General features: G+C 38.4%; 1 protein-coding gene across 16 annotated transcripts in view; it reads right to left on the bottom strand.

Moving 5' to 3' along the window:
* The window catches only part of SLTM (SAFB like transcription modulator), a 100,145-nt gene extending 90,385 nt beyond the window's left edge, over positions 1 to 9,760 (bottom strand). For 13 of the 16 annotated variants that reach the window (XM_072808869.1, XM_072808881.1, XM_072808879.1 and 10 more), the window contains exons 1-2: positions 9,444 to 9,747; positions 8,254 to 8,341 (exon numbers count right to left, since the gene is read on the bottom strand). In XM_072808869.1, the coding sequence (XP_072664970.1) occupies positions 8,254 to 8,341; positions 9,444 to 9,605 (250 nt within the window). In that variant the 5' untranslated portion in view covers positions 9,606 to 9,747. Of the gene's footprint in view, positions 1 to 8,253; positions 8,342 to 9,443 lie in introns of all 16 variants that reach the window. The other 3 variants (XM_072808873.1, XM_072808871.1, XM_072808866.1) reach the window with 1 other exon arrangement.
* Positions 9,761 to 24,331: the final 14,571 nt, after the last annotated feature.

Genomic DNA, 24,331 nt, shown 5'->3' on the forward strand with positions numbered 1-24,331 from the left:
AAAAGCACTGGACATTAATGTATCAGCTTGTAAACATAAAACTAAAGGACAAAGTTTTCAAACATAGTGATGAAACTGTAGTAATAACTTGATAGGTACATAGTGTTTAAGAAAACTGAAATTCTACCCTCTTCGGAAACTGATCTTTTAATTTTGAGACAAGAAAATTCTGGTTGGCGTCTAAGGAATGAATTGACATCATTTTTTATTCTGTACATTTAGAATGAAGTCATGAACAAACTTTATAAAAACATCTTTGATCATTCAAAAAAAAAAAAAACATAAAAACCGAAACCCTGCGGTTTTACACTCTAGCTTTTGACTGCTTTCAAAATCTATAATGTTGGGCTTACTTCACACACGTTGAATTAGAAATTACATTGAAATTTCTTCCTTTATGAGAAAAGTATCATCCTTCTCCCATACAAAATATAATTCACATTTTAAAAAGCTCTGAGGATCATCATCTAGCCTAGACCTAGTACAACATTATATAAGAGCAGGTAATTTCCCTAATAATGGAATAAGTCCCTAGGTTGGATGTAACAAGGTTTGGATTTCTGTTCATCCTTCACTGCAACAAGAAGAGATGATGTGCCAGGCAAACTAGCCCCATGTGCAGCCCTATCCTGTCAGTAAGGACTAAAAATTCCAAACTTCAATGATGCTACAAAGTACCTCTATGGATTCCTAACTTATGTCACAGGTGAGAAATAACTAAAAGGAAACCAAATCCCCCTTAACAAGCAACACTACCTTCAGCACTTTTTTGTACAGTCAGTAACCATGTCTATTTCTAGCTCCCATTTAAGCCTGTGCTGTCAAAACTCCTACAGCAAATTAATCAACTAATCTTTAAGTCCTTCAAGGACTCTGGCATGTGCCACAGAAATGTGAGTTGGTGTAAAGGAAGGTGGTACAATCCAGATGAGGGTACTAACTTAAAAGTTTAATGCAACTGAAGTCTAACTTTTTTTTAAATTTTATTTTTAAGCAATCTCTAAACTCGATGTGGTGCTCGAACTCACAATGCTAAGAGTTGCATGTTCCACCAACTGAACCAGCCAGCTGAGCTGCCCTTTCTTCCAAACAAAATTTTTAAGTATGCCTAACATGGGATTCAACTCATGATCCCAGGATCAAGAGTCACATGCTCTACCAAATGAGCCAGCCAGTTACCCCTGAAGGCTAACTTCAATGCTTTGAGGAACAAAACCAGAAAATAACTTGAACAGTAAAGATAGCCTGAATAACAAAATACAAATGGAAGCAAAATTAACATCACATTTTAAGTTATCATAGTAGTAACACACGGTTATTTTTGAAATTACATTATTTCACACAAAAGCACTGCAATATTCCTTGCGTGATTTTTAGGGTCTAAAATAAAACAGCAAAGTAAAAATGTAAACAACAAAGGAAGGTGATGCTAGAAACACTTTCTTACTTTCTTATTTGTGTAACATAAATATGTACAGATCCACAATTATTTAATTTTTAGGATTAAGGATAATTCAGAATTTTCAGATTTTAGAAGAGTATGGCAGTATATATACCATTTATTAATCTAAACTTCCCAGTGGCTTCTGGAACAGGGTCTCTCAATCAATCACAGAAATACTTGTGCAATGAAACATGCATATTCACACAAAATGAAATAAATCAAGACTATAAATAAATACCATAAATAGCTTCACTTTTGATAACAAACTTAAAACTTTCAATTTTCAGAACTTCCATATTTCAAAATTATGAATAAAGGATTCTAGGTCATAAATTGGTTTTCTCCTCCAAAGGCAAAATGGCCTAAGGATTTGCAATTTTCCTTTTCAAGTTCAGAAATACCTCAAAATAAAAAATAAATAAAATAAATAAAATTTAAAAACTCCATTTAATAAGTAGATCTAAAGTAATTCTGCCCAAGAACTTTGTGACTTGAGTAACTCTTCTTCATAAACATTTACAAAAGATATAAAACATAGAAACTGTTTAGTCATAAAATTGCTGTTGAGAGAGGGAGGAGGGATTCAGAATACAAGCCAAACTGAATGTGAATGTTTCCAGCAACAACCTTTCCCCTCCCCAAATGCATGGAGTATCTTAAAATAATCAGACTATGCCTTGTGTTGTCTGCATGCAACTGCATGCAATGTTTTAGCATCTCTTCTATTATACTCATGTTTTACTAATGAAATCTTTCTAAAACACTCTGTACATTTTCTTAAACATCACAGTCATCCAACAGATCATTTTAATATTTTTTAAATCTACTGCAGATAATTCAGTCCTTATAATAACTCTAGAAAATATCAAAAGCATATCTTTAAAAATCTGCTAACTTTGTTGACTAAAGATAACCAAACTAAACAAAAACACACATACACACAAAATACATGCATGTGTGTACACATGAGATTTTAATTTAAATGGCAGCAAAAATAGGATTCAATTTTTAATGGGTTTTCTATTCCATCAATAAAAAGAAAATACTACCAGCTGACCCTTAGCCTTACTGTCAAATAGCAAATAAAGCAATGCAAGGAAAATGTAAAGTATCTGAAACAATTTGCAAATGGACAGGCAGAAAGAAATGAATGACAATGATGCCAAGCTTCAAACTCTAGTCTAGAGCAGTCAGAGGTTCTTAAAACTCCAACTGCATGAGAATTACCTAGGGAACTTTTAGAAAATAATGAACCCTGTACCCCAACAGACCAGCCAAAACCAAGCCTCTGGGGGAGGCAGGAGCCTAGTATCTGTATTTTTAAAAACTCAAATGTTTCTAACATTATGGAACCACTAGGATGACAGAGCATACATAACTAAGTAGCTAAAAGAAAAGAATGTAAGAAGAAAATTATTGTTTTCAGATTCTCCAGACTAGAGAAAACTTCAATTCTATCTACATTTAACAAAACACCATGTATAATGTGAACCTATTTTAGTTGTTGAAAAGGAAAAAAAAACAGTCCGTAAACATCAAACTCCTATGAGTTTGTGCACATGTATGTAGACACCTTAGATCAACAAAGAACACACGTGATGGATTCAGGGTGGTGGAATTATGGGCAATTTTCACCTTTTAGTACTCTTCTGGATTACGAATTTTTCTTAATGAACATATTTCCCTTTTTATAATCTGGAAAACAATTGTAAAGCCATAAGGTAAACTACCATTCCAGGGTACCAGATCTGCCATGTGAGACTAACTCAGGCCATGGAGTTCAGGATGTAAATAGTTAACCCCCAGAAATGCACAGCCTTGGGGCTGTGACATATATGTGAGAAATATAGCATAGTTGATTAATTAACTAGTAAATTCCACCCTTATACCATTGCTCAACCTTTTCTTTAAAACCATTTCTGATGCCACCAACTAATAATATTTCTTTTTCCCCTAACTCCTGGACAATTCGTTTACAAGAGTTCATGAAAGGGGAGGTAAAGTTTAATGCCCTCTGCTCCTAATTCAGAATGCACAGAAGAGGACTAATTTGGAAGAAGCACACTATCTTAAAGCACTAGAAAATTTTACCTGCCTTGACACACACCACATCTAACACAATAAAACAGCTGGGAAAAGTACATGAGTGCTTTGATGATAAACATAATCCACCATATAAACTGCAGAAAACAAGCTGCAGGTTTTAATGGCAGAAGTTAAAGGTCTGTTTTGGTTATGTGAAAATGAGGCTGGACGATATTCCAGCAAAAGTTATGAGGATTTCCAACACAGCAACAAAATGGTAAGGAATAAAAGGACGTTGCAATGATTCACATGTTCTGAGAGTAAGTATGCTTTTACGTATCACTGCCTAAGAAGGAGCCACCAGTGCCATTGAGTAAGGTACTTCTGGAAGATAACTCTTAATCCCTGATATACGTGCTTCTGACAAAGAAATAGGCAATTAAAATAAGCACCAAAAGGGGTATTTTTTAAAGCAGTTGAGAAAGCCATCATATGACCCTCTGTATTCATTCAACAAATATTTTCTGAGTACCTGTTACATGCCTAGCACTGTGCTAGGTATTAGAGAGACTAATGTAAAGGAAAGACTATGTCCTTACCCTCCCACAGTTTCTAGCCTAGTGAGTACCCAAAAATATCTATGACAATTCTGTCCCTAAAGCCCTTCTCAATGCCACAGTTCTGATTAGTTTCCTTAATACCCAAACATACTGTGGCTGGAAGAAAAAGGGCAAGAGTTAAAGTACACTAAAATACTGCATTGTGTTAAATGCATTTTATGTGGTTTACTACATCCTTATCAGACACAAATTTTAGAAAGCTTTACACAGTAAACGTAATTAATTACATTGTGGGTTTTTTTTTTAAGATTATTTATTTATTCATGAGAGACAGAGAGAGAGAAAGAGAGACAGACAGACACAGGCAGAGGGAGAAGCAGGCTCCATGCAGGGAGCCCGACGTGGGACTGGGTCCCGGGTCTCCAGGATCACGCCCTGGGCTGAAGGTGGCGCTAAACTGCTGAGCTACCTGGGCTGCCCAACATTGCAGTATTTTCCATACAAAATTAGGCATTAGATGTTTGGATAAACCTATAGCCCCAAATTATACTTGTTTCTACAGAAGGGAAAAAATCAGATTTCATGTAGTAATTTGAACTTTTACTAAGTCTGCACGTATTGCACATTTCAACATCAAGAAGTACTGCATTATAGGTAATTCTGAATACTATACTGATTAACCACATAAAATAACTTTTTGCTGAAGTTTAGAGGTGGCCCTAAAGGTTGAAAATCAAGACTATGATGCCATCATCAAGTAAAGCAAAAGAAGCTTTAAGTCTGTAATCTCTTAAACAAGTTAATGAGGAGTTAGCTCTACCTGTTTAACTGCTTTCTTAACACACACCCAAATAATATGACAGTAAATCTCCCCGTAAAGCTTTCTTCTATGTTACTTATTAAAAGGTTCAGAGCAAAGAAAGTTGTAAAAAAGACTCAGAAGGAACAACCATTATAAGCTACAAACCTTTTCACCGTATTAACCACATGCAAACAAATTTTGTAAACAATATTAGAACCAACTATAACATGATCAACATTTATTACAAGCACAAACTTGTTTTAAAAACATTCTAAAATATAGTTACGAATACAGATCCCTTTTCCTCCACTGTCTAAACACAAACACGTTAGCATAAAACATTTTAAAGAAACAGTGACCCTGCAATTATAAGAGAATGAGCTTAATATTTCACCTAAGTAATTTTTCCAGACCCATTAAGTTTCTCTCTGGCTTTCTTAACATCGTTTAGCTTTTACTTGATATCTTAAGATTAGCAAAAATTATTTATTTACCTGACAAGCTATTATATGCTCTATCTTACCGATGTCTACATGACCATCTCTAAGTAATCCCTTTGTTTTCCTTTTCTAATAATCTGTCCTAAAGACTATTTATACTGAACACCTATGAGCTTTACGGTTTCTTCCTTATATTCCTATTTTAAACAGAAAGCATTGTTCTTCTGACTCCTGACCACATATAATTATTAAATTTCAGAATTAAAAAGTCTTACAGATGAGCTAATAAAAATTCCAATTTTATAAAAAAAGGAAACAGACTATTGAAGGAAGGGTGATATGACCAAAATGAAGTTATTTTCAAGGTAGATACTGTTAAGTGAAATAAGATTTGGAAAAAAGAATTTAATGTAGTAATTCAGCAATTAAACTGAAAAACTGACATCAAACTAAAATAGTATTTCTCGAATCCTTGATTTTATTATTATTTTTTTATTTTTTAAAGATTTCTTTATTTCATTAGAGACACAAAGAGAGAGAGAGAGGCAGAAAGACATAGACAGAGGGAGAAGTGGGCTCCCCACCAGGGAGCCCAATGTGGAGACTTGATCCCAGGACCCTGGATCGTGCGCTGAGCTGAAGGCAGACACTCACTACTGAGCCACTCAGGAGTCCCACAAATCCCTGATTTTAAAACTTACTGTTATTTTTAGGTTTCCATTTTCAAATTTGATTTTTACTGTTTTTATACTTATTTTTATATTTATTTTTTAACATTTTAAACTTTTTTTTAAAGATTTTATTTATTTATTTATTCATGAGAGAGAGAGAGAGAGAGCGCGGCAGAGATGCAGGCAGAGGGAGAAGCAGGCTCCATGCAGGGATCCTGATGCGGGACTGGATCCCTGGACCCCAGGATCAGGCCCTGGGCTGAAGGCAGGCGCCAAACTGCTCAGCCACCCAGGGATCCCCAACATTATTTTTAAACTTGACATAAAATAATTTTACTTTCAAGCATCTTTAATAAAATAAATATATATGCATCTTTAATTGCACATTAATTCAAACCAGGTTCTTAGTTTGGGATTTACATTATTTCTTTGTAATTCATAGAATTTTCAAACCAATGTAAAATGGAATTTAAGGAGGCAAGTGCTATATTCCTTGTGTGTCCTATAATGAGTCTCATGAAGTACTCAGTAGTAGTCTGCTACAGACAAATGATTAAATTTCTAACTAAAGACCAGGAGACACCTTAATATCAGTGTCATGGAAAAATTAGTTCAAATATCTTAATAATCCATATAAAAGATAAAATCAACAAAGCAATTATACGTACATATTGCATAGAGAGAAAAAAACTTCTTAAAATTTTATATTGCTGAAATTATTTCTAACGTAAGACGAATGAAGTTCCTAATAACTGAAAAAGAGATACACAAAGAAATTAAAAATAGGTGAGAATGAACATATCAGATGAGGTTTACTTTAGATGCTAAAATCGATAATTAGCTTGAGTAATCTGGAACTGTGATTAATACATAACATCTGTTGAACTATCACAATGTGTTAAATAAATGACATGAATCAAAATCACTATAAGAAATATGGTTAATTCCTGATATACTTATTTCCAAAATGTCTATGCCTCATTTTGAAATAGCCTCTGGTTTGTCAGCACAGGCTTCCCAGCAGAAGCTTCTCTCAAGAGGAAAATGTATCTCTCAAAGTGATACACTGAGTCAGAGTTACATTTAAAAGCCACAGACCTTCAAGATACCTTTGTTATTCCTCTAAACTCCATTTCCACCTCTGTTATTCCCATCCCACCCAGGAAATACTACTTGGGCCTTTTCAATTTCCTTTGGGACAAAAGGGGAACTCTTGCAGACCTATGAAGACTCAAATAGTGAGAAGGCATCAAGATCTGCCTGGTCCTAATTAATGCCTACAGATTGCTTAGGATCAAATGTTAATATTCCCTTCTTTTCAAGGTTAATCCACTCAATCATTTTACCCTAGCTATAATCAATCTGGTACATGGCAGACAGAGTGGTATTAGGATACTTAAAGCAGTAAGGAAAGTTAGATTTTTTTAAAATTCTGCAGCTGCCCATGACACATTCTATATGGAAATTGTAAATAGGCACCAGGATCCAGATACCCACATCAAGTCTATCCTCTGCCACTATGCTTACGGGAGGGTGGGAGAAATTTACAATTATTCAAGTCAAGACTTAAATTACCAGAAAATCTAAAAAATACTTAAGTCCCATTTATATTGTCAAAATGTTCATTTAAAACCACTTTTCTCTATTCGTTAAATCACTATATCCTGGAAATATACTCTGGCCTAGTTTAAAAGTCATAAAATTAAAATCCTTAACATAACCCTATAATTTAAAGCGCCTTTTTTTTTTTTTTTAAAAGCTAAGTAATCATGGATTTTCCCTACCTTGTTAGTATGATTGGTGAGGTCTTTTTGAGTTTCACTGAAAATCAGAATGTATAATAGCATAAATGGAAATTAAGTTCACCAAGTAAGACAAAATACTAAACATAAAGGTTATAAAATTTTAATATACTAGAAAAAAATCAGCAGGAGCCAAGGTGAAAGATTTGGAAGGAATTCCATCAATACTCTGCCAATTGTGGGGCAAGGTAGACGTGTATTAAACTGTATTTTTTATTCTTTAGGTCTTCACACCATGAAGGAAGCAACATTATGAAACTGGACTGTGTAAATTTTTTGGAAGCAATAAAGAACCGGTCTCGCTTTCAGGTTAGCTTTAGCCAAATCTTAAAGGCTACAAGTTATCCAGAGCCTGGCAACAGTAACTTTTCTTCCTTGACCCAAGAAGGCAGAGTGCCAGAGGGAAATAGCGAAGAGTAGCACTATATAAACAGGGCAAGTGGCACAAGAGCAGAGGCAAGTTATATAACCAAAATATATTTTAAAATATGTTCATAACTCGTAACAACCTTTGCCTTTGGTTGGTTTCTTGTTTGGAGTATCAGTTGAAACAGTTAATTCAATATTATCTGGATCGCCTCCTTCCTCTTCAATAGCCTACATTAGAAAGAGAAGTTAATATGCTACACAATCTATCTAAACTTATTTTATAAAAACGCAAAAAAAAAAAAATTAGCAAACCTCAAGCCTCAAGACATTCGAATTGCCAGTCATCTCATAAACCGACTTCAAAAAAAAAAAAAAAACAAAAACAAAAACAAAAAAAAAAAAACAAACCAAAAACCCAAGCAATTAAACTACACGAGGGAGAGAAACTTTCACGGAGAAAATATCATTAGGACTCCAAAAAAAAAAAAAAAAAAAAAATCACATGGAGTTTTAAATTCTACCGAGTCGAGGTAATTAAATATCACATATTATCATAGCGAACAAAAATCTATTCTCCATTGCGGAAGAGCTGCTTAGCTGCGGAAGTAAATGACTCCAAAGAGTCTCCCTAATTTCTAAAATGCAAACTTATTTCCCCGCTACTACAATTCCAACGCTCGCTGAAATAAAAGCAGAAAGGTAATCAGGGATGGGGGAGAAGGAAAAAAAAAAAAAAAAAAAAAAAAAGGGAGGCAGATTGCTCTGATGCAAAAACTGAAAACCCAGCGGAAAACAAACCCGCTCCTCTGACCCACCCCTCAACTCCCTCTCCCACTCCCCACCCCTGCACACACACACACACACGCACACGCCCCCCCCCCCGATGGGGAGGAAACGGTTGGGCACAATTAAACGGTAACTTCGCCGAAGTCACCAAAGTAACCAGTCCCTCCGAGGCCGGGAAATGCACGCGCTCGCCGCCGCCAAAGACTGGGCGCCGAGCGCCTCCCGGGTGTCCGCCGCCGCCCTCGCAGCCCGGTGGGGCCGGCCCGGGGCGAGTAGGGGCGCGCTCGGCTGCCGCGGCCGGTCCCGGGCGCCTCGCGGGCGGCTCGCGGGCCCCTCGCAGGCCCCTCGCAGGCCCAGCGCGGCTCGCGGCGGCGGCGGCGGCGGCGGGGGCGGGGGCGCCGCGGGAGGCTCCTCGCCCTCCCCGCGCGCGCGCGGCCGCCGCCCGGGGCCTCCCCACCGCGCAGCCCGGCGGGCCCCGGCGGCGGAAGCGGGGGGCTCCGAGGCGCGGCCTACGCTCCCCTCCGCGGACCTCGCCGGGCCTCACCTGCTTCAGCCGGGAAACCAGCACAGTCTTCACCCCCGTGATGTCCAAGTTCCGCCGCTTCAGCTCGGACTTGAGATCGATGACCCGCAGATCAGTGATCTTTTTACCTTCCGCCGGACCCGAGGCGGCGGAGGCTGCCACAGCACCGGTAGCGGCAGCCATTTTAGAAGAGCAGCGCGCTGCCGAGGCAGCGAGTGGGCTGCAGGGCGGCGGCAGCGCCAACTTCGACCCAGGCCTCGGCGGCCGCCGGCGCCGCGCAGCGCTGCGCACAATGAGCCGCTGGCCCCGCCCCCTGTCCGCCACCCCAGCGCAACCTGCAGCCGCCGCCAGCACCCGGATGACGGCCGCGCGTGCGCACTGGCGCGGGGGCGGGGCGGGGCGGGGGACGGCGCCCGGCGCGCTCGGCGGAGCCGGCGGCGGCCACCTGGGCGGCGCGACCCCTTGCGTGGGCCGGGAGGTCAGGCACGTCCAACCGCACCAACGTCCGCCGCGCCGCCGTTCTCCCGCCGCTCCTCGTTAGCCATTTTCAGGGTCGGGCGGCGTCTGCAGTCTTGAGCCGCGACGCTGCCGGGCGCTGCGCGGCGTAGAGCGTTGCTGGGTTGCTCAGTGCAAGCAGAGGGGCGTGTGCGCGCCCTGAGCCTCTGTCGGGGAGATACTTTTTATCAGTGCTGCTGAACAATCGGGGGGAAGGAAGAAGAAGAAGAAGAAGAAAAAAAAAAAAAAGAATGTGGCCCGTGTGCACGAGCGAACGAAGTTCCCCGAGTTCCAATCAAAAGGCTGGAAAGAAGCCGTAGGGCCGGTTTAGGAAATAAGAACCCTGCATGGCTCCAAGTGTTGCAAGAGTATGAAGGGCCGGCCCGGGTGACAGGTCCCGCCGGCTGGCTCGGGGAGGGGGCGGGGGACGTGCCCTGGGCCCGAGGAGGCTGAGCGCGCGGCACGGCCGGCCCCGCTCGCTGCAGGCGCAGGAGCTGCCCCCGGGGCGCCGGCCCCTCATCGCCGCCCCCCGCCGCGCGCCCCGGGGCGCCGCCCGAAGCCCACCCCCGAGCCCGGAGGCCTTCCAGTCCCCGTTGCCATTCTCCTACACCGCACTCCGGGGCTTGCCCCCGCCAGATCTGGGATTTCCCAGAGCAATCGCCATCTCCCTAGGAGGGATCGGCCTGTGCAAGTGAGTACCTGTCTTGTAACTTCAGCCGGCGTCGTGAACAAAGCGTGAGCCTGCACGGAATAAGACTCTCCTCAATTCCATGCGCTGATAGTGACGCACCATTAGGGATGCTGTCGTTTTGGGGGGATTTAAAGTTTAAATGGGTGAGGTCTGTCTTCCCTTTCTGTCTTTTTTTCTTTCTTTTTTTTTTCCCCCTGATTGACTAATGAGATCAAAAGGAGGAAAAACTGGACATAATAAAAATAATACTTGATATTCGGGTAGTTCTTTACGGTTTATAATGCGCCTTGACACGCAATAACCCTCTTAATCCTTCCGAACTCTGCGGGGGGTAAATCTATCTATGCGAGGTTTAGAGAGATTAAATGGCTTGTGAATGTTCACATTAGCTGGTATGTGGTGGAACCGGTGCTAAAAATCCAGGTCTCCTGATTCCAAGTCCAGCTCTGCCTCTACTACAACATAATTCACAGTCATGGAATTTTAGAATTCAGAGGTTCTTTAGAGGCCCCCCCCTTCCCCCCCACCCCCGGGTGGCTGGGTGGTCCAGCATCTGCCTTTGGCTCAGGTCGTGATCCTGGGGGTCCTGGGATGAAGCCCTGCATCAAGTTCCCTGCAGGGAGCCTGCTTCTCCCTCTGCCTATGTCTCTGCCTCTCTCTCTCTGTCTCTCATGAATAAATAAATAAATAAAATCTTTGTTTTTTTTTTCCAGGGTCTTTAGAAATCTGGCACAATCCCCCCCCCCCCCGATAAAAATTTTTAGAAATTTACCTAGGGACCCACAACTAATTATTGGCCAAATTGACACTGAACCTAAGATCTCATCCCAGTGTCTTTCCCACTACCCCACCCTGCTCCCACCTCGTGAATACTTGCAAAGAGGGGTTGTACTAACCAGAAACTAATTTAATAAAGTGAATGAGTGTTTGTCCTAAGGAAAAATTTAATAATGGGCTTATCTTGAAATGGAGATCTATGCCTTCTGATCTGATGCACTTAGGAAGCACGCATCACCTGCCAAATGCCAAGAATGTTTAACCCGAATCTCATCATGAGAAAACAATAAGACAATTGTAGGACCTTCATCAAAATAAAAGCTCTAGATTCTGCAAAAAGGCAGTATCATAAAAGTGGTAGAGCAGTTCTGGAAAAAAAAAAGATGTGATACCTAAATTTTGTGTGTGATTATTGTTCAGATTCTAGATCGTAAAAGCTACTAAATAAGCAATTGGGAAATTTGACTGTATAGTAGACTGCATTGGTGTACCAAGGTTAAGCATCTGGAATGTTCTATCATGCTCATGTTGAATGTCTTAGTTCTTAGGAGATACTTGCTGAGGTTCTTAGAGGTGAAGTATCTTTCTGTCTGCAATTACTTTCAAATGGCTTGAGGGGGAGAACAAATGTGGCAATATGTTATAAATCACTAAAGTGAATGTAGCAAAATGTTAATAATTGAGGAAACAAATGTGGCGAAAATTTAATAGTAAATCTAGGTGGAGGACATAAAGTTTAATTGTATATTGTTTAAGTTCTTTTTATGTGTTTGAAGCTATACGTAATACCTACATAAATCTAACTTTTTGTAATAGAAAAATGAAATAGAAGAAAAATATTTTTTCGCTTTTAACATCCAGAGTATATAATTTTGTCATGTAACCTATGATTTTGGGGTTTTGAAATTACTTATCTAAATAATTTTCCTTTAAATGGATGTTTCTTTAGTATGAGGTATTTTTTCCTGTTTTCCTCTTTAATGAAACGTATTTATTTATTTATTTTTGAAATGTATTTAGGTGAAGGAACATAATGCACTTATTTCCGCATCAAGAACACTACTTAGAAAGTATAATAACCTGTATTTTATTGTAGAAAGCCTCTTGTCATTTATTGGATACTTTTGTACTCCCTATGGGTTTTGTTTTTGTTTTTATACAAGCTCACCATTGAAGGATATTTGTTGAATATTTACTATCTGCCAGGTGTGCCAGGTTCTAGGAAGATAATGATAAACTTGATCTGTCTTATTCACCATTGTGTGGGATTCTAACACAGTGTAGACACTCAATAATAAATTGCTTGAAGGAAGATAGACACAGTGCTCGGAGAGCCTATAACAGGAAAATTTAACCCTCATAGGGATAGATAGAATGATCTTTATTTTTTGGACTCCTTGCAAGGAGTTCTGGGGTTGAGTCCCACATCAGGCTCCCTGTGGGGAGCCTGCTTCTCCCTCTGCCTGTGTCTCTGCCTCTCTCTGTGTATCTCTCATGAATGAATAAATCTTAAAATCTTAAGGAAAAAAAAAAAGAAAGAAAGAAACCTGAGGTTCAAAATGTCAATAACTGGTCCAAGAGCATAGAATTAGTAAAAGGAAGATCCAGGATGATTTCAAATCCATTGCATTTTTTTATTATAACATCTTGTTTTTCACCAAAGTTTATTTGGATTCCCAGAGAGAACCTTCCTCCTAATGCTAAGCCCCGATTTCTACTGTTCATTCCATTTTTTTTTTTTTGAGAGACTTTAGTCTCTGCTTACCATCTTCCTGTCCAATATCATTGTTCCTTACCCTCATTTTCAAATAGGCTTTAAAAACTTTCCCATCTTAAGATATCTTTGCATGACCCAGATATTTACTGTTGGCAGCAGTAGAGTTGTGGTGTACTTTTCCTAGTGGAAAAGAAGCATAGCTTCTTGTAATGACAGAATAGGTAAATCATATAAAAAATGCCCCCTCTGAAAATAACAAAAATGCTTGACAAAATATAAAGTTCAATTCTTATATTTTCTTGCTGATTTTCTGTGTCTTGTTATATTAATTACTGTGAGAGACGTGTTTAGAATTTCACAAGAATGGGGATCCCTGGGTGGCGCAGCGGTTTGGCGCCTGCCTTTGGCCCAGGGCGTGATCCTGGAGACCCGGGATCGAATCCCACATTGGGCTCCCGGTGCATGGAGCCTGCTTCTCCCTCTGCCTATGTCTCTGCCCCCCCCTCTCTGTGTGTGACTATCATAAAAAAATAAAAATAAAAAAGAATTTCACAAGAATGTGGATTTGTTTGTAGAACTGTCAAGTGTTACTTCCTGTATTTTAAGACTTTATTATTAGATATTTACAAATATCTACAATTTTTTGGTACAATTTTTTTGTACAATTTTTTGTAATATTTACAATTCTTACACCTTCATAATTAATTTTTTTAATTTTTACCTTCATAATTAAGTGAGCTTTTTATCTTCAGTGGTTTTTATTTTGCTTAAATAGTATATCAGCTTTCTGTTGGCTAGTGTTGACAAAGTGTGTCTTTCTCCAAACTTTTGCCTTTAAGCTTTTTTTCTTCTTCTTTTTCTTTTTCTTTTCTTTTCTTTTCTTTTTTTTTTTTTTTTTTTTTTTTTGCCTTTAAGCTTTTTGCATGTTTTTAATTTTTTTTCTTTAAGTAGGCTCCACTCCCAGTATGGAACCCAATGTGGGGCCCAACATAAGGCCCAACATGGAGCTTGAACTCACGACCCTGAGATCAGATCTGAGCTGAGATCAAAAGTCAGATGCTTAACTGACTGAGCCACCCAGACACCCCCTCTTTTTGAATGTTTTTTAAATGTGCTTTTTAAAGTAACATACAATTGTTGTTTTTAATGTAGGCTAAATCATTTATCTGAAATATTTAATCCATTAATACTTTATGTAATTACATTTGAATTTGGATGTATTAAGGTTCTCCAGAGAAACAGAACCAATAGGAGATATATTTGTGTGTGTGCACAAGTGCAGGCATGCGTTTGTGTCTATGTGTGTATGTGGAGAGAGATTATAAATATAAATAAAATTTTGTATATATATAACTGAAATTTTGTATATATATATACAAAATATATACATTGTGTGCATATATACTAAGAAATCCCAATAGCTTCCATCTCCAATCTGAAGTTGTGTCTTGGTGTATGGTTTTAAAAAATGTATCTACTTGGGTTTTGTTGAACTTCTTGAATCTACAGATCAAGATTTTCTGGTGTGCCTAGGTGACTCAGTTGGTTAAGCATCCAATTCTTGATCTCAGTTCAGGTTGTGAATTCAAGTCCCACGTTGGGCTCCATGCCCGGCTTAGAGCCTATTTAAAATAACAATAATTTAAAAAAGAAATAAAAGACTTCCTGGCCTTACCTTCAGGAAAGTCAATAGTGTAACTCCAGGAATCCAAGTCTGAAGGCTTGAGAATCAGGGGAGCCAGTGGTATAAATCCCAGCCAAAGGATAGAAAGTTAATGTCCCAATTCAAGCAGGGAGGCTTGATGATTTGAAGGTCACCCCTCAGGTTTGTCTCTCCTCAAAGTAATATTAGAAGAATATTATCATGACCTTGGATTAGGAAAAAATTTATTTATTAAAATTTATTTATAAAAATTTATTTATAAAATTTATTTATAAAAATTTATAAATTTTATAAAAAATTTATTTTATTTATAAAATTTTAAATATAGGGGAGGGTGAAAAAAATTTTAAATATAAAAATTTGTTTATATTATTTTTATTTATTTATTTATTTATTTATTTATTTATAAGCGCTGACTACAAAGGAAAAAATTATGTATTTGGATACATTAAAATTAAGAATTTCTGCTCATCAGAAACTATCATTAAGAGAATAGAAATGAACCCATAGAGTTCAAGATATTTGTAACACATATAACTAATGGTGGGTAGGGACGCCTGAGAGGTTCAGCAGTTGAGCGTCTGCCTTCAGCTCAGGGCGTGAACCTGGATCGAGTCCCACATCAGGCTCCCTGCATGGAGCCTGCTTCTCCCTCTGCCTGTGTCTCTGCCTCTCTCTCTGTGTCTCTCATGAATAAATAAATAAAATCTTTATAAAAATAACTAATGGTGCGTACATAACCAGAATCTACAAAGAACTACAAATTAAGAAATCAATTCAGTGGGGAAAAAATGGTCAAATCTTAAAAACATCCTTCACCAAAGAGAAAAATCAAATGGCATACACGCGCGCACACACACACGTATAAGTTATCAATCTCATTAGTAATCAGGAAATTATATATTAAGACTACAGTGATATCTCTTTATACCCCAGCATAATGCCTAAACCAGAGAAACTAACAATACCAAGTGTTCGAAAAGATATGGAGTAACTGGAACTGGGATTAAGTGGGACTAAAAATGGATACAACCACTTTAGAAAACACCTTAGAGGGTGGCTCAGTGGTTGAGCATCTGCCTTTCACTGAGGTCCTGAATGAGTCCAGCAACAGGCTCCCCACAGGGAGCCTACTTCTTCCTCTGCCTATGTCTCTGCCTCTCTGTGTGTCTTTCATGATAACTAAAATTTAAGAAACTTTAAAAAAAACACTTTAGAATTATCTAATAAATTTCCAGACCCACATATCTTTTGACCCAGGAATTTACTCTTAATTATATAGTTTATGGGAAAACAAATACACATAGCAGTAGTATTTATAATAACCCCAACCTAGAAACCCAATTAGTTATTTTTATAAAGAACTACTTCATTGCTACAAATATCTCCCATGTGCCACTTCTTTATAGTCACTCCCACCCTCACAAGCCTAACCACAAGCAGTCACTATTCTCCATTTCTATAATTTTTTCACTTGAAGAATGTTACATAAATGGAATAATATAATATGTGACCCATTGAAATTATCTTTTTTTTTTAACTCGGCATACCTTTCTTGAGATTCAAGCAGTTTCATATATTAATAGTTCGTTCCTTTTTGTTACTGAGTAGTATTCCATCATATGAATGTACCACAGTTTGGTTTTTGTGTGGCCTTTATTCATTTATCTGGACAAATGCCAGGGGGTGTGACATGTCAAAAACAAAAGCTTTGTACTCCTAATATAAAAAGAGCTTCCAAAAGTAGGAAACAAAAAGTCATGTTGTAGGTCCCCTAGGCAGTTCAGTGGTTGAGCATCTGCCTTCAGCTCAGGTCATGATCCTGGGGTCCTGGGACCAAGTCCCATATCAGGCTCCCAGCAGAGAGCCTGCTTCTCCCTCTGCCTATGTCTCTCCCTCTCTCTGTGTGTCTCTCATGAATAAATAAAATCTTTTTTTTTTAAAGCGATGTATATATGTTTCATTTTTTAATAAACTGCCAAACTCTTCTAGTGTAGCTTTACCATTTTATAGTTCCACCAGCAATTTATGAGACATCTGGGTTTTCCATATTCTTGACAGTGTTTGGTATTTTCACTTTTTAAGGACTTTTTAAAACTTTAGCTGTTTTATTAGGTATATAATGATGTGTCATGAAAAGTTGGGATTTTTTTAATTTAAATATTTTATTTATTTGTGAAAGAGAGTGAGAAAGAGTATAACTGGAGAGGAGAGGGAGAAGCAGTCTCCCCGCTGAGCAGGGAGCCCCATGTGGGGCTTGATCCCTGGACCCTGAGATCATGACCTGAGCTGAAGGCAGACGCTTAAACAACTAGCCACCTAGGTGCCCCAAAAGTTGGGATTTTAAATAACTAAAAGGAATCAATTTCTTTCTTTCTTTCTTCCTTTTTTTTTTTTAAGATTTTATGTATTCGTTCATGAGAGACACACAGAGAGAGGCAGAGACATAGGCAGAGGCAGAAGCAGGCTCCTTGCAGGGAGCTTGATGTGGGATTCGATCCCAGGACCCCGGGATCATGACCTGAGCCAAAGGCAGATGCTCAACCACTGGACCACCCAGATGCCCAGGGTTAATTTCTAATACCAGGCTAAATTCCAAATGGATTAGATATTTAAATATAAGAGATGAAATCATACAAGTCCTGGAAGAGAACACTGGTGAATTCCCAGTTCCTGGCAAACTTTGACCTGATTTCTTTCACTGTAGTTTCTTTTCCAGTTTGCCATATAAATGGAATCATATAGTATGAAGCCAATTGATGGGCATTTGAGTTGTTTTTAATTTTAATATTATGAATAAGGCAGCTGTAAACATTAACATACAGGTACTTGTGTAGACATGTTTTCATTTTGAAGGGGAGTAGATACCAAAAAGGGTCAGTATGGTAATCGTATGTTTAACTTCAGGAGAAACTGCCAAACTGTTTTCTAGATATGCTTTTTTTGCATTCCCACCAGCAATATCTAATGATTTCAGTTGCTCTAAATCCTTATTAGCCCTTAAAATGATCAGCTTTTGGGTTTTTTTAAACCATTTTAGTATGTAATGTTATTGTTTTAATTTGCTATTCTGTCACTTTGAATATGTTTGCCTGTGCTGATTTGCCATCTGTATATGATGAGGTGTCCAAATCCTTTTTTTCTCATTTAAAAAATTGGGTTGTCTATTATTGGGTTTTAGGGTGTTTTTTTTTTTTTACTAGTATGCATATAAGTCCTTTTATATATATGTCTTTTGGATATATTCTCTTGGTTTCTAGCTCATCCCATAAATTTATTAGAGGTACTTTCAAAAGGCAGGACTTTTAAACTGAGGGTGTCCAGACTATGATTTTTTTGATGATTGATGCATTTTGCATCTTAGCTAAGAAATATTTCCCTAACTCAAGGTCACAAAGATTTTGTCTGATGTCTTCTAAAAGTATTAAGGTTTTTTTAAGGATTTTTTTTTTTTTCACGTGACAGAGACAGAGAGCAGGAGCAGGGGGAGTGGCAGGCAGAGGGAGAGGGAGAAGGAAGCTTCCCTTGGAGCAGAGAGCCCAATATGGGGCTGGATCCCAGGACCCTGAGATCATGACCTGAGCCAAAGGCAGACGCTTAACAGACTAAGCCACCCAGGCACCCCTAAGGTTTTATTTTTTTAAGTAATCTCTGCACCCAATGTAGGGCTCAAATTTACAACCCTGAAATCAAGAATTGCATGTTCCACTAATTAGGCCAGTCAGGCGCCCCTCTTAAAGCCTTAAATTTTAACTGTTAAGCCTCTGATCCATTTTGAATTATGTTTTTAATATGATGTGAAGTAACAGTCAAAATTATTTAATGTGGAAGTATAATTGTCTCATCACCATTTGTTGAAAAAACTATTCTTTCCTAGTTGAATTATCCTGACAACATTGTTGAAACTTGATCTATTTCTGGACACTGTTGTGCTCCATTGAGCTATGTATCTATCCTTATAGGATTGTCACACTATCTTGGTTATTGTAGCCTTATAAGTCTTGAAATTAAGGACCCCTGGGTGGCTTAGCGGTTGAGCCTCTGCCTTTGGCTCAGGGCATGATCCCGGTCCGGAATCCAGTCCCACATCGGGCTCCCTGCAAGGAGCCTGCTTCTCACTCTGTCTCTCGCTCTCTCTCTCTGTGTGTCTCTCATGAAGAAATAAATAAAATCTTAAAAAAAAAAAAAAACTCTTGAAATTAGGTAGTGTGAGTCCCCAAATTTGTTCTCCTTTATGAAAATCATTTTGCTCTTTGAGATCCTTTATATTTCCATATAATTTAAGAATCAGTTTTTCAATGTCTACAAAAGCTTTTAGTTGGGATTATGTTGAATATATAGATCAATTCAAGGAGAATTACATTGGAACAGTATTGTCTTTCCAAACATATACATGGTATCATCTCTCCGTTTAGTTCAATCTTCTTTACTGTCTCTCAGCAATGAGAATAACCTTCAACACACAAATATTGCATGTATTTTGTTAGATTTAGTCACAAATATTTCATGTTTTGATGCTGTTGTAAATCGTATGATTTTCTTAATTTTGTGTTTAAATTATTTGTCACTAATATACAGAATACAGTTCGTTATGGTACATTGATCTTGAGCTCTGATACCTTTTAAAACTTGCAAGTTATAACATAATAACTTTTTGTAGATTCTCTTTTTCTTCCTAGATAGACAGTAACTCTTCTTTTCCAATGCATATGACTTTCTTTTTTTTTTTTCCTTTGCCTTATTTCACTAACTTGGACCTCATAGCAATGATGTATAGAAATGGTGAGAGCACATTTTCTTGGACTGTTCCAGATCTTAAGAGGAAAGCATTTGGTCTTTCCATGTAAGTATATTAGCTACAGTTTTTTCATAGATGTTCTTTATCAAGTTTGTGAACTTACCTTCAATTCATAGTTTACTTAGAATTGTTATCATAATTGGATGTTGAATTTTGTTAAATAATTGTGTCTATTGGGAAAATCATATGGTTTTTCTTTTTTAGTCTTTATATGTTTAATTATATTGATTTTCACATATTTAGTCAACCTTGTTCTCTTGTGATAAACTCCAATAGGAAATTTAAGATTTTCCTTAAAATTATTTTTTCCATAAGTTATATGTTATCATTTTTAAAGTTGCTAGATTATATTAATTAATATTTTGTTAGGGTTTTTCTTTGAGTAACTCTGCCCACAATGTGGGGCTCAAACTCATGGCCCCAAGATCATGAGTCATGTGCACTATTGCTGAGTCAGCCAGGCATGCCATTGTTAGGGATTTTTTATTTTATGGGTTATGAAGTTTTCTTTTTAAGGATTTTATTTATTTATTTGATAAAGGGAAAGAGAGCACAAGCAGGGGGTGTGGCAGGCAGAGGGAGAAGGAGAAGAGGCTCTCCACTGAGCAGAGAGCCCTACCTAGGGCTCCATCCCAGGACCCTAGGATCATGACCTGAGCCAAAGGCAGTCGCTTAACCGAGTGAACCACCCCAGAGCCCACAATTTCTGTTCTTGTAAGAGACAAGTTAATGTAAACTGAAGTGTGTTTTTAAATAACATTTTAGACTGGCATAGAAATTAAAAGTTTGTTAACTTGTGTTGTCAAAAATGTGTTGTCAGGGCAGCCCGGGTGGCTCAGCGGTTTAGCACTTCCTTTAGCCCAGGGCCTGATCCTGGATCCAGGATCGAGTCCCATGTCAGGCTCCCTGCATGGAGCCTGCTTCTCCCTCTGCCTGTGTCTCTGCCTCTCTCTCTCTCTCTCTCTCTCTCTCTGTCTCTCTGTCTCTCATGAATAAATAAATAAAATCTTAAAAAAAATGTGTTGTCAGTATATCCTCATGCATTGCTGACTGGAGTGTAAAATGACCTGTATGGAGATCAATTCAATTTGAAAGCATAACAAAATTACCATGCACGGACCCTTTGGCTCAGAAATTCTACTTATAGGTAATAATGTACTCTTGTGGGTAATAGCACACTTATATGAAATTATATACCAAGATATTTACTTAACATTAATTACAATGCAAAATTGATGGAAATAATCTAAAAATTCATCAATGGTATGGTTATATAGCAGAATGCTTTCTATGTATCAATAAGAATGATGGATCAATGCATATACTACTATGGAAAGATCTACAGGATCTATCTGAAAAATCAAACAGAATGGGGTGCCTGGGTGGCTCAGTCGGTTGAGCGTCTGCCTTCTGCTCAAGTCATGATCCCAGGGTCCTGGGATGAAGCCCCACATCGGGCTCCCTGCTCATGCTTCTCCCTTTCTTTATGTCACTCCCTTTGCTTGTACTTTCTCTCTTTCTGTCAAATAAACAAAATCTTAAAAAAAAATCAAACAGAACTAGACAGTGGGAGATAGTTTGAATGGTACGTTTCAAAAATAATATGTGTGATTATGTATGTAAGCATATAGACCTATCTAGAAGGATACACAAGAAACTGTTAGTAGTTGCTTCATCAAGGTATAATTTTGTCCCTTTGAGCTGCTGTAAGAAAACCATCATAAACTGAGTGGCTAATGAAGAGCAGAAATTTTTTTCTCATAGTTTTAGAAGCTCAGAAGTCTAAGATGAAGGGGCCAGCAGATTAAGGGTCTGATGAGAACAGAAAGGATGAAGAGAGCTCTCTAGAGCCTCTTTTACAAGAGCACTGATCCTATTCATGAGGACTCTGCTTACATATGAATTGGGGGGGGGGTACAAACATTCAATGTATAGCAAATTTTTATCTGCTTTAAAATATACAATTCAATGATTTTTAGTAAATTGATAAAGTTGTGCAACCATTCTCACAATCCAGGTTTAGAACATTTCTCTCACACAAAAATAATACCTTGTCCCATTTGCAGTCACCCTTGTTCCCACATCCAGCCCTAGGCAACCACTAATATACTTTATATTTCTATAGATTTGCCTTTTCTGGACATTTTATATGAATGGAATGATACATGTGTTATGCATTTAGTTTCTTTAAGGTTTATCCATTCTGTAGCCTGTATCAGTTTTTTGTTGCTTTATACTGCTGACAGTGTTCTATTATATAGTTATAACTACCACATTATGGTTATCTCTTCACTAGTTGATAGACATTTGGATTGTTTCTGCTTTGGACTATTATGAATAATGCTGCTATGAATTTTTGTGTACAAGTCTTTGTGTGAAATTGTTCTCATTTTCTTGGATAGATGAATTGCTGGGTTCTATTGTAAATTCATGTTTAATTTCTAAGAAACTGCCATAGTAGCTGTAGCATTTACATACCCATCAATAACATAGGAGGATTCTATTTCTTTTTTTTAAAGATTTTATTTATGTATTCATGAGGGACACAGAGAGGCAAAGACATAGAGGGAGAAGCAGGCTCCCTAAGGGGACCCCGATGTGAGACTTGATCCCAGGACCCCAGGATCATGACTTGAGCCAAAGGCAAATGCTCAACCACTGAGCCACCCAGGCGTCCCAGAGTTCTACTTCTCCATATCTTTTCCAACACTGTTTTTGTCTGTCTTTTATTATTATTATTATTATTTTAGATTTTATTTATTTGTTCATGAGAGACACACACACAGAGAAGCAGAGACATAGGCAAAGGAAAAAGCAAGCTTCATGCAGGGAGCCCGATGTGGGACTCAATCCCGGGTCTTCAGGATCACGCCCTGAGCTGAAGGCAGATGCTCAACCACTGAGCCACTCAGGTGTCCCTGTCTTTTTTATTATAGCCATACTAGTGAATGTGAAGTGGTGTTTTGTTGAAGTTTTAATTTGCATTTCCCTGATGATTAATATGTTGAGCATCCTTCCATGTGCTATTCCAGCATCCATATATCTTCTTTTCTAAAATATTCAAATCTTTGTCCATTTATAATTGGGTTGTTTGGGGGTTTCTTTTAAATTTCTATTACTACTATTTCCATTTATGGAAGTTCTTTTTTTTTTTTTTTAAGATTTTACTTATTTATTCATGAGAGACACAGAGAGGCAGAGACACAGGCAGAGGGAGAAGCAGACTCCATGCAGGAAGCCTCATGTGGGTCTCGATCCCGGAACCCCGGGATCATGCCCTGAGCCAAAGGCAGACGCTCAACCACTGAGCCATCCAGGCATTCTCATTTATGGAAGTTATAATTATATTTTGTATCCATCTATTCTTATTTAATTTGTTTTAGAATCTTGTTATTTTTCATAAACAAATGTTACTTCTTCATTGATCTCTATGAGGATCTTCAATATAATTATATTTAGTGTTTTTTTTTTAAAGATTTTATTTATTTATTCATGAGAGAGAGAGGCAGAACATAGAGGGCAGCCTGGGTGGCTCAGCGGTTTAGCACCACCTTCAGCCCAGGGCATGATCCTGGAGACCCAGGATCGAGTCCCACGTTGGGCTTCCTGCCTGGAGCCTGCTTCTCCCTCTTGCCTATGTCTCTGCCTCTCTCTCTCTCTCTGATTCTCATGAATAAATAAATAAAATCTTTTAAAAAAAGAACTTAGATAGAGGGAGAAGCAGGCTCCATGCAGGAAGCCCAATGTAGGACCCGAGCCAAAGGCAGATGCTCAACCACTGAGCCACCCAGGCATCCCATTATATTTAGTTTTTATAGCAACTTTCAAACAGACAAAAGTGAGAAAAGTATAGTAAATATTTATGAATTTATCACACAATTTAATATGTCTCATCTCTTTTGTAAGATTGGTTCTCTAGAAAACCTTGTCTTTGTTTACTCAAGACATACCTATTGAAATTCTTCTCACATATGACAAGTTTCTCCATGTACATGGTACTATTGAAATAGTATTGCTTCTCTATGTCATGCACTTTATGACTAGTAGCAGAGTGTTCTTTTTTTTATAATTTTTTAAAAAAGATCTTATTTATTTATTCATGAGAGACACAGGGCGGGTGGGTGGACAGAGACACAGGCAGAGGAAAAAGTAGGCTCCATGCAAGGAGCCTGACCCGGGACTCTATCCCAGGACTCCAAGATCATGCCCTGGGCCAAAGGCAGGCGCTAAACCGCTAAACCACCTAGGGATCCCAAGTAGCAGAGTGTCTAAAATCCATGATCTTTGTATTACCCAGCCTTTGGATTTCAGATAAGTTATACATACCAATAAGATAGGAGGGGATGATATGCAGGAAATTTTACCTATAGAAGAACCCCCTTACAAAGCTCTTGACTTGGTGAGAGCATACCATACTAAACCTCCTAGAAGGTTTTTGTAGTAAGAGATTATAGAAGTGTTTATTATCAGACTCACACTTTAGCTTCCATATCAGCCTCCCTCTCAAATGTTTACTTTTAGTTGGGCTCACTTCCTTTCTTTTTTTTTTTTTTTTCAAGATTAATTAATTAATTAATTTACACCCAATCTGCGGCTTGAACTCACAAGTCTGAGATCAAGAGTCACATGCTCTACCAAATGATCCACCCAGGGCACCCCAAGCTCACTCACTCGCTCTCTTCCTTCCTTCTTTTAAGATTGATTGATTTTAGAGAGAGATAGAGAGAAAGAGCAGGGGGGAGAGGGAGAGGGACAGAGAAAACCTCAA

This window comes from Canis lupus, chromosome 32 (assembly GCF_048164855.1).
Source record: "Canis lupus baileyi chromosome 32, mCanLup2.hap1, whole genome shotgun sequence".
In the NCBI taxonomy this organism is placed as follows: Eukaryota; Metazoa; Chordata; class Mammalia; order Carnivora; family Canidae; genus Canis; species Canis lupus.